Source organism: Schistocerca cancellata, unplaced genomic scaffold, assembly GCF_023864275.1.
Source record: "Schistocerca cancellata isolate TAMUIC-IGC-003103 unplaced genomic scaffold, iqSchCanc2.1 HiC_scaffold_782, whole genome shotgun sequence".
Taxonomy (NCBI): Eukaryota; Metazoa; Arthropoda; class Insecta; order Orthoptera; family Acrididae; genus Schistocerca; species Schistocerca cancellata.
The window spans coordinates 6,014,089-6,029,790 of NW_026046793.1; the positions used below are offsets into that span (position 1 = coordinate 6,014,089).

General features: G+C 41.6%; 1 protein-coding gene across 15 annotated transcripts in view; it reads right to left on the reverse strand.

Annotated features, from left to right (window-relative positions):
• The window catches only part of LOC126143126 (disks large homolog 5-like), a 556,312-nt gene that overhangs the window by 265,952 nt on the left and 274,658 nt on the right, over positions 1–15,702 (reverse strand). For 5 of the 15 annotated variants that reach the window (XR_007529641.1, XR_007529644.1, XR_007529642.1 and 2 more), the window contains exons 5-6: positions 11,588–11,830; positions 5,105–5,305 (exon numbers count right to left, since the gene is read on the reverse strand). The exons of 9 other annotated variants lie outside the window; for them this stretch is intronic. Coding sequence is in view for 2 of the 6 variants with exons in the window: in XM_049915325.1 (XP_049771282.1) it covers positions 5,105–5,305; positions 11,588–11,830 (444 nt within the window). In the remaining 4 variants the exon portion in view is untranslated. The remainder of the gene's footprint in view (positions 1–5,104; positions 5,306–11,587; positions 11,831–15,702) is intronic. One more of the 15 variants, XM_049915326.1, reaches the window with a different exon arrangement.

Genomic DNA, 15,702 nt, shown 5'->3' on the forward strand with positions numbered 1-15,702 from the left:
GATGGCGCATCTCCACGGGTCATGGTGCTAGCCTCTCTTCGCAAAGATGTTCTCAAACTATTGCATGAAGGCCATTGGGGGATTTCTCGGACTAAGTCCCTGGCCCGCAGGCACGTTTATTGGCCCGGTATTGATTTGGACATCGCCCACACGATTGCTGCGTGTGGTCAGTGTGCTCAACGACTGGCTGCACCTCGTACAATGCCCTCTCCGTGGCCTGATCCGGCGCAGCCATGGGAACGGGTGCACGCTGGCTTTGCCAGCCCCTTCCTCTGTACTTATTGGCTACTGTTGATCGACGCCGTCTCGAAGTTTCCATTTGTTGTTCGGTATCCGTCACCCACCACTGCGGCGACGACGCTGGCTTTGACCAAAATCTTTGCGCTAGAAGGTCTTCCATCCACGATCGTCACGGACAATGGCCCTCAGTTCTCTTCGCAGACCTTCCGTGATTTTTGTACTGGACAAGGGATTCGTCATGTTACAGCACCGCCCTTCCATCCGCAATCGAATGAGGAGGTCGAGCGCCTTGTCCGCACTTTCAAAAGCCAGATGAAAAAATTCCTTAGTGATTTTTCCACAGATGACGCTCTGCTGCAATTTCTGAGTTCTTATCGCTTCACGCCTCTGCTGAACTCTTGCACGGCCGCCAACCGCGCACTCTACTGCACCTGCTTCACCCTGTCAGGCCTTGTGCTGTGTCCCCTAGTGCGGGAAAATACTCGGTGGGTGCCGACGTGTGGGCACGAGGGTACGGATCTCGCCCTAAATGGATTCCAGGGGTGGTCAAGGCTCTTCGCGGCCACCGGCTTTGTGAAATATGTACGGACGACGGCACGGTTGTTCGCCATTACGACCAGATGCGCCCACGAGTGGTGGCCACGCCGGTTCCACCGCCCCTTCCTTCGCCTCCACCAGCCCGAGAAGCCAGTCCTGTAGCTGCTGCCGATCTACCGTACGTGTTTATGCAGCCGACGCCTCTACCGCTTCAGAATACGCCGCCTTCTCCGGGACCCATCTCGCTGGAGCACACCCCCAGGTCCACGACACCTACGGATGCTGCTCCGGAGTTTTCACCCATCATCTCGTCCAGGAGGCACGTTCCACGGCCGAGCTTCCGTCCTGGACATTTTCGACCATACTCTCGTGTCTCTCTGCGGCACGTTCTCGGGGCCTCACAAGAGGCCACGGATGTCTCCTCACTGTCCATGTCTCCAAGGAAGTGAGGGTTTTTTTTTTTCAAGGGGAGAAAAGTGTTGTGACAGTGCCATGACATTTAACAGTGCCGCCACGACAGTACGAGCAAACGGCGATAGAGGCGCTCCGCAACTCGGCTGAGCGTGGGAGCGCCACCTAGCTACGAACGACGCCGGCCGCGTGTCACGCCACAGCAGTCGAATGAGAGATACTGAGTTGTTGTCATGTAACCAGCTATTGTTTCCAAGTGAGTGTGTTTGAATATCCACGCAATTATTGGCGATTAAAGCTTATAACAATAACTTTATGCGAAATGGAAGTAGTAGCTACAGTTTTGAGGAAAATATGATCCTCCTGTTAATAATTTACCAATGGAGATTTTAGCTTTTAGTGTGACTAATATGCCCCACGTCTATGCCCGGCATATTTTTAGAGGTATTAATATGACAATGAATTTTACATTTGTACATGTAACATGACGTGTAAGAGCTATGAATCAGCTGGTACTACAAGACTTTCAAATATAAGCTGTAAATGAGGCTATCTTCCACAAAACAGTAGCTAATACTTTCTTTCTGCATTTACTTTTACAGTAATTTAGATTCCTCATACAGGCAATCTAAAGTAGGTCCCCCTCCCTCAGACAACACCTGTAGATTCCAACATCGGTACTGTCATATATTGTTGAAATAACTGTACTGGCTATGGTATATAAAATTTGTAACTGGTTCTAATGTACCATTTGTTACTTAGTATTGCTTGCACCTTGTCCCGCACCTTTCACAGAGTTGGAGTGCTGACTATCTGATTTGGCCGGAGGCTCTTCCTGCCGCCACCCCGTAACCCCCCCCCCCCCCCCCACCCAGGACACAGTGTACCCCAGCTGTCTGCATCTAGTGTAAATCATGAATGAGTGCAAACACGTTTCAAATGTCTGCGTGTCTTAACTGAGGTGGGTCGTGGGGACCAGTCTGGTTTACACCTAGAGGGATGTGGAAAACCTCCTAAAAACCACATCCAGGCTCGCTGGCACACCAGCCCTCATCGTTAATCCGTTGGGCAGATTCGATCTGGGGCTGGTGCGTCTACCTGAGCCCAGGAAGCAGCGCATTAGCACTCTCTGCTAACCTGGCGGGTCATACCATTTGTTACTACATCAGTATTATTTCATTTTCTACACTGACTGGCACACCTCATTAAGAAGCCCAACATAATTTTCTGTAGATGGACTTTGTACTGTAGTTTCTAATATTACATGCAGCATGTCTTATGATCTAAGAGTTTCGATCCTCTACTTTTAATAAGATAGCACAAGTGAGAATAACAAATATATGTCAGTGAATATTGCACCAATAGCTTACCTGATATCATTGGTCACCCACAGATCAGACTCAACATCTTTGGTCATGCCACAACAGTTGTGCCTATACTATGATGTGGCAGCTTCCCAGTTTTGTCAGCTAAGGGACCTAATCACGTACACTATTGTATTGTCTGTGCCACAAACACACAGAAATATGATGCCTACCTGTCCACATGTACCAGTGATATATCAGAATGTGAAATGAAGCTGGAAGTTTATAGCAGGTAAGTATCTTGGATTAGGAAGTATATGTATTTGCAAGAGCTTGTAGAGAATTGACAGATAAACCAACGTCACCATTTTTGAATGTATTACAGGTGCTTTAAAATCACCCACGGTTGAACTTAGTTTCACAGATGATAAGAACACAGACTACTTGGACCACGTTTCCATTCTCTGATCACATTGAGGCTGTGGGGACTGTGTGTAGCTTATCTGATTTCTTTAACTTTTGAAGACTGCTGTAAATGTATTTTAATATCTGATCACTATTTAAAGATGTGATGTTGCTTAGTACATGATAGGAATTTTGTGAAAAGGTCATTCCAAAGACTTCTAAGAATCAGCATGTACTTATTACAGAACAACTGCAGTTTTATGTAACAACCAGTATAATCATTGATATGTCAGAATCAGTACTGCAAAATAAAAAGCAAATTTCCATGATTTTTCTGTTACTTTTTTAGACAGTCCCTTCTCTGGTTGGGACAAACAGTTGTGAGAGGTACAAATCTCTGAGAAAATGGAGCAGTATTTTGTAAAATCTACATGAAAAATACACAGTATAAAATATACAGGTGTTTGTGAGTTAGTTAAATGCTGTCTATTACAAACCATACTCAATTCCCCCCATTATGGCTAACATGGGAATAAGTATTGAAAGGAGTAATGATACAGTAGACCTTACAAGGAATCACAAGAAGCTAAAAAGTTGAATATTTCAATATTTACAGGCACTGGATTACTCAAGTGCACGACATCATCCCAAATCTAACATTTGCCGTCTATTCAGCAGGAATGGTGAATAAATTCAAAAGTATCAGCACTGGTGCAAATAGACTCTCACCTTTGATTTCTTCTAGATTTCATAAGCAGTGTAACTGGAGTAATAAGAATGGCAACACTGTTGACGGAGCGACAACACTTTACCCTCCACCTCCCGTAACAACCAGAGGTAGCAGCACAGTGGATAAGAGAGAGAGAGAGAGAGAGAGAGAGAGAGAGAGAGAGAGAGAGAGAGAGAGAGAGAGAGGGGGGGGGGGGGCAATACTGACCCTACGACTTATCTCGGAAGATAAGTTAAGGAAAGGCAAACCTACATTTCTAGCATTTTTACACTTAGAGAAAGCTTTTGACAATGTTGACTGGAATACTCATTCAAATCCTGAAGGTGGCCGTGGTAAAATACAGGGAGCAAAAGGCTTTTACAATTTGTGCAGAAACCAGATGGCAGTTATAAGAGTCTAAGGGCATGAAAGGGGAGTAGTGGTTGGGAAGGGAGTGAGACAGGGTTGTAACCTATCCCCAATGTTATTCAATCTGTATATTGAGCAAGCAGTAAAGGAAACAAAAGAAAAATTCGGAGTAGGTATTAAAATCCATGGAGAAGATATAAAAACTTTAAGGTTCACAGATGACGTAATTCTGTCAGAGACAGCAAAGGACCTGGAAGAGCAGCTGAACGGAATGGACAGTGTCTTGAAAGGATGATTTAAGATTAACGTCAACTTAAGCGAAACAAGGATAATGGAGTTTAGTCGAATAAAATCAGGTGATGCTGAGGGAATTAGACTAGGAAATTTGACACTAAGTGGTAGATGAGTTTTGCTATTTGCGGAGCAAAATAACTGACAATGGTCAAAATAGAGAGGATATAAAATGTAGACTGGCAATGGCAAGGGAAGTGTTTCTGAAGAAGAGAAATTTGTTAACATCGGTACAGATTTAAGTGTCAGGAAGTCTTTTTTCCTGAAAATATTCGTATGGAGTGTAGCCATGTACGGAGGTGAAACATGGACAATAAATAGTTTAGACAAAAAGAGAATAGAAGCCTACGAAATGTGGTGCTACAGAAGAATGCTCAAGATTAGGTGGGTATATCACGTAACTAATGAGGAGGTACTGAATAGAATTGGGGAGAAGAGAAATTTGTGGCACAACCTGACTAGAAGAAGGGATCGGTTGGTAGGACACCTTCTGAGGCATCACAGGATCACTAATTTAGTATTGGAGGGAAGCATGGACGGTAAAAATCGCAGAAGGATGTAGGTTGCAGTAGTTACTCAGAGATGACGACGGTTGCGTAGGATAGAGCAGTATGGAGAGCTGCATCAAACCAGTCTCTGGACTGAAGACTGCTGCAACAACAACAACAACAACAACAACAACAACAACACTTTGAAAGAATAGAAGTAAGTATTTGGAAATACAGACCACTCAGTGCTTTAGTAGTTACTTACTAGAACTATGCACTGCATATGTCCAATGGTATATTATTTCAGCTTACATATGTAATGTGTATGTAGGACAAAAGCTAATACTTACATATCTTTCATCAAGTGCATTAAGTTTCTTTTCAGCATCAAGTAGAACAACACGGAGAAAGTCTCTGTCGCAACGAAGTGAGCTACCAGCCGAAATGATTTCCTTCAGTGAACGGCAGACTATATCACTAGTCTGTCTCGTAACTTGAAGCTTTGCCCATTCTCTTACAACTTCTATGTCTGCTGAATCTGATAATGCGTGCTGAAAATGGACAGAACATTTACATTGCAAAAAATTCAAGTATATAATTACAAATTGATTTGCTTTCTTTCCAGCTACCGTGCTAAATATCTGACACAGCTGCAACATCCCTGGTATAAGGACAGCTGTCACTGCCCACAAAAGTCAATCGACAACCTTATCAGTAGTATTAGTCAAACAATATTATTGCACCTGAGGGTGACGGCACTGTAGTCAGCTTATCACGAGATCTCACCGTGATATTTTGTGAGGACATGCTGAACCACTTGACAGTATATGCACAACTGTCTTAAAGCAATTCACAGTGTGATGCACTTTCCTTAATCACAACTCTAGTTGTTTACTGTAACACCACTGCACGTTTCCGGTAATGCCTACAGGAGGTCAAGTGGAACAATTTCGTGGTCAGGTAGCACAATCCTGTAAAACTACGGTAATTTTAAAAGCTCGCCAGTTACGGTGCCGACCTAAAATATATCGATACTAAATATTACCGACTCTTGTTCTCAAAACTTAATCCACACGCACTACAATTAATCCTGTCGGAGGAACATCCACAACTGATACCAGAGGCTGAAAATACTGCCACAGTTGCAAGGTCGTTTTATTTAACACACGACCACTTTCGGGCTCTTATACGCCCGTCTTCAGGTGTCTTACTGAAAATAGGAAGTTATAGGAGGTAATTTTTACAAGCAGCAAACATAAAAATCCATAAATTTGGAAACATTTATAAATTGTTGGTTGGGCCAGGTGCTGTGAAACCTAAGTCAATGCCAAAGTGACACAAGACAGTACTACGGAAGACTGCCCGGGTAAAGAAATATGCACAGAATACCAGAACACTTACACTCGGTGCAGTGACTCCGAGAGCCACAGTGGCAAGTACAAGGTGCGGTGTGCTACCAACGAGTGCAGAGCTCTGAGTAGAGCAGGCACGAAGGAGGAAGCAAACTGGTAAACCAGAGTGGCAGAGGTACTGCCATCTATTGACGGGAAGAAGAACGCGAGACCACTAGCCCGGCCATTCGCAATCTGAATTGGTGATTTACATTAAAAAACATTACACAAAAAATGTTAACAGTGCATTACGCACGGTAAAGAAAGATGTTGACCGAGGCAGCACAGAACTGTAGTAAAACTGAGTGGAAGCTGTGACATAAAATTTATGTAACGTATTACCTGCGCCCGTCGGAAGCACACCACGTCTTCTACTCGCCCGACACGGCCCTCGGGGTCACAGTACCGAGCGTAAGTGTTCCGGTATTATTTACACATTTCTTTACCCGGGCAGTCTTCCGTAGTGCTGCCAGACGTCACTTTGGCACCGACTTACGTTTCACGGCACCTAGCCCGACCGCCAGTTTTTAAATTTATGGATTTTTTGTTTTCTTTGTGCGTTTTCCGAGTGTAAAAATTATTTTTAGTCTCTTACCGTTTCCAGTACGACAACTGAAGACGGGCATATTAATAGCTCAAAACTGGTCGTGTGTTAAATAAAAGACTCTTACAACTGTAGCAGTATTTTCAACCACTGGCCACACGCATTAGTCACGACTGACAGTAATAATTGTTCAGTGACACGTTTTTATTATTTTGTACACGATTTCTCCCGTGAATTGGTGCCGACTCAGAAGAGCAGTACACATTAATTATTAATAATACAGGGTTAGCCAAAAGTCTTAACACTTGAAAATTCAATACTTCGCAAAATAACATAGGTAGTGATGTAAAAATTTACACATGCTTGAAATGACATAGGGTTTTATTGAAACCAAAAAGTGTGCAAAATAACCAACAGATAGCACTTTGTACGATACAAAAGCAATAATTAGGTTGCTAGGCAAGCTTTCAGAGGCAGAGGCTGCTCCTCTAGGCAGAAGAGCTGAAGGGGAAGGAAGAGAGGCGAAGGAAAAGGACTGGAGAGGTCCAGGAAAAGGCACAGATTTGGGGAAAATCACCCAGAACTGCGTGTCAGGGAAGACTTGACGGACGGGATGGAAAGGAAAGATGCCGTGTTCCATCTGTGTTCTGCCACCGGTTGACGAGTAAATCTTATCTATTCAATTACATTCCATTATCAAAAATTGTTTTCATTGTTATAAAAGCAATAATTAGCATAACAATCAATTTTCAGTAAAGATTATCTTTATAACAAGCACTCAAGATTAATCACATACAGTTTATGTTCCTCACCTATATCTACAGTAATGATATAGGCTGAGGCAGAAACATCAACTTACACGATGTACAGGCAGGATTAATCCCATTTCACTCACTGCCAAGGCACTATTCCAATATTGGAGAGCCTCTGCAATACTGACGCGAGTTTAGAAGTGGAATAGCAATGGGCTGAGGTGTGAACTGGAATTTGTATATGGGAGGGAGATTACAAGAGTATTCACTGCAGCTCTGGTAGCAGCGGCAACTTTGGCATAACATCAGCATGTCTGTGTAGTGAGCAGGAAACCCAGGATTCCAATTTCAGTACAGTACAAATTTTAGTTCATTGCTTTAGCCTGCAGCATTACTGTAAATGCTCAACATGTCCGCTGCTCATCAACAATACCTGTGGTTGATGGACTGTGTCGTGAACAGCACTGTACAGCATATCAGTAGGCACGACGAGAAATTGCCATCTGATTGTACCACAGCAAGTTACGAGGGCAGTTTGAGAAGTTCTCAGAACGAAATAGAAAAAAAAGTACTTACATCACTGAAATGTTTGTTATTTTTCAGTGTAGTCTCCTTGTAGGTTAATGCACTGGGTCCAACGATGTTCCATTGCCTTGATCCCATCTCAAAAATGAGTTTCCTACAGGCCTGCAAAACAGTTGCCAATTCCGGCCATCAATTCTTCATTTAAAGTGAAGCTTCATCCACCAAGAAAAAGTTTCAGTTTTTGTAAGATATGGAAGTCCAGTGGAGCTACATCAGGTGAATAAGGCAGGTGTGGCAACAATTAATGCCTTAGTTTGTGTAATTTTGCCATGGTGATGGTACATGTGTGCGGATGCGCATTGTCTTGAGGGAAGATCACTTTCTTCCTTGCTAACTTTCCTCCTCGGTCTTTTTGTTGCAATTTGTCCAGGATGTTAGCATAGTATTCTTCAGTAACTTTTTGCCCAGTGGGGAGATAATCTACAAGTACAAACAGGATCCCTTTTGCTTCCTAGAACACTAATGCCACGACCGGAAGGAGTGGCGGAGAATCGGCACGTTTCCACTGCTTTGACTGCTGTTTTTGTCTCTGAGGTATAGTAGTGCACCCAAGTTTCATCTGTGGTCACAAACCGGTGAAAAAATCCTGTTCGTTTCTCTTAAAACAGGCCAAACATTGTTCTAATATATCCATTCTCGTGCGTTTTTGATCCAGCGTCAAGAGTCACGGCACCCATCTTGCAGATAATTCTTTCATTTCTAATTCTTCAGTTAAAATACGATATGCCCTTTCAGATGACATCTGGCAAGCGTGAGCAATTTCACACGCTTTCAATCCTCTGTGACCAATTTGTGTGCTTTTGCAATTATTTCTGGAGTAATGACGTCTCGGCTGACCATTGCGCGGATCATCTAAGCACTCCTGACCGAATGTAAATTCATTTGTCCACTTGGCAACTGTTGTATATGAAGAAGCAGAGTCCTCCAGTGTATTCTGGAAATCGGCATCAATGCCTTTGCTTTCATACCTTTCTGTACAAAGTACTTAATAACTGCTCGAATCTCAATTTTTTACTCTTCGCAAATTACTTTGCAGGAACAACAACAGAGCCACATTACCACAACAGTTTTTTCCCAAGAGTACTGATGTGGCACGTGTTTACAGGCAACAGTCCAATGAATATATGTGATATGTGTTGTAATAGTGCTGAACTCTTGTGGTGATTCCGAAACTTTTCAATCCTCCCTTGTATTATGAGTTGTCATCTTGCATTGAAAGCGTAGCTTGGCATGGAGCCATGAGGAGAGCAGATTTTGTTTCTCACACACTCTGGCTACTGGGCCGTGCGAGCCATGTCCTTGACTAAAGCTGCATGCAATACATTCCTCATACCCTCTACGAATCTAAGTAGTACTATTAAATATTAATCTATTTCATACTTTGTATACCAAATTCTATTGATAACACAACCATAGTGTTAAATTTTCAAATCAATAACCTCCATACTTCTGGAGATACAAACTTTTATTTAAAACAAACAGTAACGGTGCTGGCATTGTGAAACTGAATTACGGACCGTAAAGTATTCATCTTTTGTATGAACTGAAACTACAGCCATGGATGGATGGATGGATGGAGAATGGCATACATAAGCTGAGAATGTGATATTTCATTAGAACTATGCAAATGTATGCATGAGAAAGTTTGTGCAATACGGGAATTTGCAACTTATGTCCGAGTCAGCTTGATTTTGTAAACGGCAGAAACGCAGCCAGAAGGGGTGTTGAGTATAAAGTTTGTTAATTATTTGTTTTGTGGAAAGGGATCATATTTTGTTTTCATTAAATTTTATTTAGTTGCCACCATACAACTGCAATCTGAATGCAACCGAGTTTGCACAGGCCAAACTGAAACGACAATTCAGAGAACAAAATGTTATGAGGGATATCTCTGCTGAGAAGGGGGAGAGGGGGGGGGGGTTGATTTGGGGGAAGGCACCAAATAGCGAGGTCATCAGTCTCATCGGATTAGGAAAGGATGGGGAATGAAGTCGGCCATGCCCTTTCAAAGAAACCACCTCGGCATTTGCCTGAAGCGATTTAGGGAAATCTTGGAAAACCTAAATCAGGATGGCAGGACACAGGATTGAACCGTCGTCCTCCCAAATGCGAGTCCACATTGCAAACCACTATGCTACCTCGGATATCTCTGCCGGAAACATGTCAAATCTCGCCAATGCTGCCTATCAGTCTATCACCAGTGAGGGTGGGAACCTTACTGTTGAAAATGTGAGAGCTGGAGGAAGATTACTGGAGGCGCATCAGTGTGATGAAAATTGCCGTTGACAACACTGTCATTAACACGTGTCCATCCAGCACCACCAAATCTGTCCACTAGCATGGACACAACCATGGACAACTGCAGTGGAAGCAACTAGTTTTGTAAGATTTTAGTTCTACCTACACATTCCTCATTGTTTTTGGAAGTAATACTTATATTGTAGTAATAACTGTTTTCAATTACTCAAACATTAAGGTGATGCTTATTCCATTTCTTTTATAAGCTGCAGCTGTAAGCTGGCTGTCCTATGAGAAGGAGGTGGGGCTTGTCGCAACAGCCAATGTGCTATGAGCCAAATGCGAGCCTCTACTCCCAGCATTCTACAACCGGCAGCCAAGTGAAAGTTTGCGATCAGTAATTGCCTTGGTGTATAAATGCAATTTGTTTTATTTGCTGGGGATACGATCAGGTCTGGTATTATGATCTCCACAAAAAATTGCGACGATCTAATTCACTTACATGCTATGAAGTCAAGTCATAAAACAGATGCAGGAGTATCACATTCGTACTGATAGAACATGTTGTTGAAGTATGCTCTTTTCCTATGAGATTGACAATACATTTCCTATTTCAAAGAACTGCATCTGTAGTGGGATGAATGGAATAATGTGTTGTATATACTGAAGTATTCATTTCAAGACTCTAAACACATTTCTTCTGTTTATAAACAATTTGTTTCTTGTCTGGGAGAAAGTATTAAATTTTGGGGAAAAAAAGCAGTTTCCTAAGATTTAAGATAAATTTAAGGGTTGGGAAGTCTTTCCTTCTTTCCTGCAGATATTCATATGGTGTGTAGCATTGTGCAGACATGTAATATGGTTTGGACGAGAAGGAAGATTATATGGGCAGATCAAATAACTAATGAACTAAATTGGAGAAACAAGAAATTTATGGCACAACTTGGCTAAAATACCAGATCAGTTGGTAGAACACATCCTGAGGCACGAAGGGATTGTCAATTTTCTAACGGAGGGAAGTGCCAGGGGTAAAAACTGTAGGAGAGAACAAGGGATGACTACAATAAGCAGGTTCAAACGGATGGAGGCCGCATCAGTTATTTAGAAATGAAGATGCTTTCATGCGATAGGCAGCTGTGGAGAGCTGCATCAAACTTATCTTTTGATTAGCGACCACAACCATAACAGCACAAACATTTAAGTAATTTTTTCAGATTTTCAGTGACAGGGTGATAACATGCTCTGTTAATAAGACAACTGTCCACATTTCTTTGGGAACTATTCACAAAAAGTAATGAATCTGGGAAGTCTCTTAGTACTTACCATAGTATTCTGCACCAGACTATCAGTGGCCAGTTCAATATTAGATTCATTCTCTTTCAACTGCTTTTCCAGGGCTACGTTGTGAACTTCTGCCTCAATCAGTTCAGCATACAATCCTACATCTGGCGTCGGTTCAGGTGGTGCCGAGATGCGAGACTCCGCGAGTTTTGCAATCACCACCTCCTGTTCTGCTATAAATTTTTCGACCACGGAAGGAGTTTCTGATGGTGAAGACTGCTGCTCCTAGTAACAGAGAGTGTAGTATTATTGTACCGTATTTACTCGAATCTAAGCCGCACTCTAATCTAAGCCGCACCTGAAAAATGAGACTCGAAATAAAGGAAGAAAAAATTTCCCGAATCTAAGCCGCACATGAAATTTGAGACTCGAAATTCAAGGGGAGAGAAAAGTTTTAGGCCGCACCTCCAAATCGAAACAAAGTTGGTCCATTGTAATATGAGACACAATTTAGGTCAAACGAATGACGATACAGCTACAGTAGTTTGGTTCGAGTCGTAAGCTTAGCAGTTAAGCTTTACCACGTAGCATTACTGCACTGTGTCATGCATTGTTTGTTGCATTCTAAAAAGAGAGAGAGAGAGAGAGAGAGAGAGAGAGAGAAATCATCTCATTAGCGAAACAATGGCAAGAGACTGCTATTTGTTGTTACTTACACAGCTGCTTTCTTTGATAATGTTCAACAAGATTCAAATAGACTCCGTATGATAGAACATGTTCTGAACGAGAGTTAGGCGAAAATTTTTCTCTGTTTGAAAATCTTTGCGGCCACTTCTTTATTACATCAAATTCTGCACACAAATTAGAGTCATCTTAGATTTAAAAATCTAGTCACTTGCCGTGCTTCATTTCTGACTATCACTATTAGACATAAGAATAATACGAATATAAACACGACACGATACGTATATTCTTCAGCGTTTGCTGTTGTCTCACTCTAGTTTCGTAGTTTTAGGCAGACAGGACTTAAATGAGATAGCAGCAAACACAAAAGAATACATGGCAAAATGTTTATATTCGTACTATTCTTATGGTGAAGAGAATACTGTATGTGATTCAAATTTCATCAGGTTCCTATTAGCAACCATCTCTTCTCACAGGTAGGAAAAAATTCAGAACATAGAGTTGGTCATATTGACAAACATCCCAAACAGTCTTGCCAGTCAGATTTTCGTAGTACACTGAAAGTGTGCTACATTCGAAGATGAACAATACGGAATTTGTATTTACTTCGTTGGATAATTTAAGAAAATGCAGTGGTCGAAACTCGCGGCGGAGAAAAAAGCTCGTCTTCCACTATTTTTTTTTATTTATTTACTCACGCAGAGGTTTTGGCGCCAGTATTTATCTTTGTGCCTACAAAGCATGCCTGCATAGCACTACATATATTCGATGGCAGAAGTTAGTTGTGGCGGCACGTACCAACATTTTTCATAACTTCCGCTTGCTTTGCACTCGATTCTAAGCCGCAGGCGGTTTTTCGGATTACAAAAACCGGAAAAAAAGTGCGGCTTAGATTCGAGTAAATACGGTAATTTCACAGGATTATTAGTACGACAAGAGAGAATTTTCTTCTTATGTTACCAGTTGCATGTTTCACTTATATATAACAATGTACCAACAGAACTACGAGGGCCCTTTTACACGAGCGGTCGCCATAACTTCGGCTATCTTAACACACTTCCTGTCCGACCAAAACTCCCAGCTTGTCACACATTACTGCTATAGCAGTTGAAATTTCAGTAATATTGATAGTTCTGATGTGAATGCCATAAATGAAATGTTACCTGTGTTCTGCCTCAGTTAATTTGTAGTTAAATTAGGAATGAGTTGAAAGAGTATAAGAACCATAATACAATTACCTGAGATCCCCTTTTGCTTTGCTAAGGTTAGCTTACCTTCTTCACAAAACATTGTAATATTGATTGAATATTGCAGCAGGAAACACTTCTTTTACTACATTTCAGTCCATAAACATTAACATTGTTCACATTAAATGACCAGTCTTTCCAATTTATGGGCTAGACACAATGTATCTTCTGCTTTCCTTTTTTGTTACGAGCTTCAGGGTTCTCTGGGGCAGTGCTGTCTCTGAGAAGTGGTGAATCTCCTCAGAGTGCTGTATTGTGGTAACCAGTTGCTTGTGGAAACAAGATGTCCGTCCTCCCGATTTCATGCACATTTAAACAAATTCTCTACTTCTCACTTACTACCCACTTAACAAAATTCCTATGTGCTGATGACGATCACTCACTGGAAACATAGCAGTTGTATAAGTACTGTATGTCACTGGAATTTGGCTGCAATAATTACACATCTGTTTGAAACTGACTGACAATATTTCATTCAAAATAATCTCTATTGCTGTTTATACATTTCTCCTACCTCTCCAGCAGGCTATGAATGCCATGCAAAAAAAAAAAAAAAAAAAAAAAAAAAACAACAACAACAGTAGTTCTTTCGAAAAGAAAGAGTCAGTGAGACATTTTCATACATTTTCGTATGAATTTAAGCATTGTTCAGTAAAAGCGTGTCCCAGTGATGCGAATAGATGATAATAGGACGAAGCCAAGTCTGAAAACTAAGCAGAATGACCTAGTATTTCTCAACTGAATGCCTGGGTCATTTCCCTGACCCATTTTGCTGTGAGATGGGGTGTTATCACGGAGCAATACGACTTTTCTTTTTCCCTATTTTGGTCATTTTTTACTTAATTCTCGAATTAAATAGATCATTTATTGTTGGCAGTGATCAGTGTGATTGGCTTCACCAGATTTTAGCAGCTCATAATAGATGACATTCTTCTGGTCCTACCAAACAGAGTATCGTCTTTTTCCAAAGCAATTTGGTCTTACACTGGATGTCTATGGTTTGCCTGGATTCACATTTGATTTACAACACTTAGTATTCTCAAAATTATCCATTTTTCATCACCTGTCGCTATTTGATGGAGAAACGACTTTCTTTTTATCTGGTGAGTAGTATTTCCCAAGTGGTCTTTTGATCTGCTTTCCGTATTTCATTCAGTTCATGCTGAACCAATTTTCCCACTTTCTGCATCTTTCGCATAGCTTTCAACCAAAAAGAAATGGCTTTTTGAGTTCCATTCAATTGTTCTGGGGGTTCCTGTTGAGTTTGAGTATCACTGCCCATCATCCTCACCCACTCCCCATCATCTTCAAAACCTGCAATTGGTTGTCTTCTAACTTTTTCGGTCGTTTTCCACACTCGTTTCTCACATCAAAAAAATGAATCTTGTCCGTAACTCTTAGTTTGTAAGCAAAAAACTTGACAAGTTTACAGGTTTGAAACAGATACCGATGTACGGAACTTGGATTCGTGTGCACTGACATTCGTCATCAGCCGTTTCAGGAAGCAGATGGAGCTGCAGACGCGGTCTCACAGGCCCTACACTGATGACTAACACTATCTATAGGGGAATTCCTGTTTCATACTTCTACACCTGGTACAGGTAGTAAGTTATCACTTTTATGAAGTGATATGTTATAATAAGAAAAAGATCATTAGCTTTGTCCAGTTACACTGAACTATTTTACTGACAACCTGCATTGACTCATAAATAGTCATGTCTATGCATGGGGAGGAAACAACATTTTGGGGCACTGCTTTTTAAGACAACTGCTACACAACTGATTATTTTAACACAAAAAATTACAGTTGTCCTTATCTTACAGATTGTCTTCAACACCGTAGTGGTTTACTAGACGCGGTCCTGTTTGAGGTGGGATGCCGTTTTCTTCCTAGCGAGTCGAGGTGTGTTAAACTTCGACGCACACCATACCACTGCACAACTGGTATTTTTCCACATTAAGAGACAGTTGTCCAGAGGAGAAAGAGACAGTACGTGAAATGAAGGAAACATCAAGACTAAATGGGGATCTGTCCCATATCTTTGCATGTGAAGCAAGGAACTTACCCACAGAGCCACACCACTTGTGTGTCTAAACAAGCATTTCTCTCTTACAACTTAAATAGCATTCTCTGAGAAAATTCTCCCCGTGACAGAACTCAAAATACCAGTACAGAATGCACTAGCTCTTGCTCCACATCCACTGGCTTGCTCGAATGACTGCATG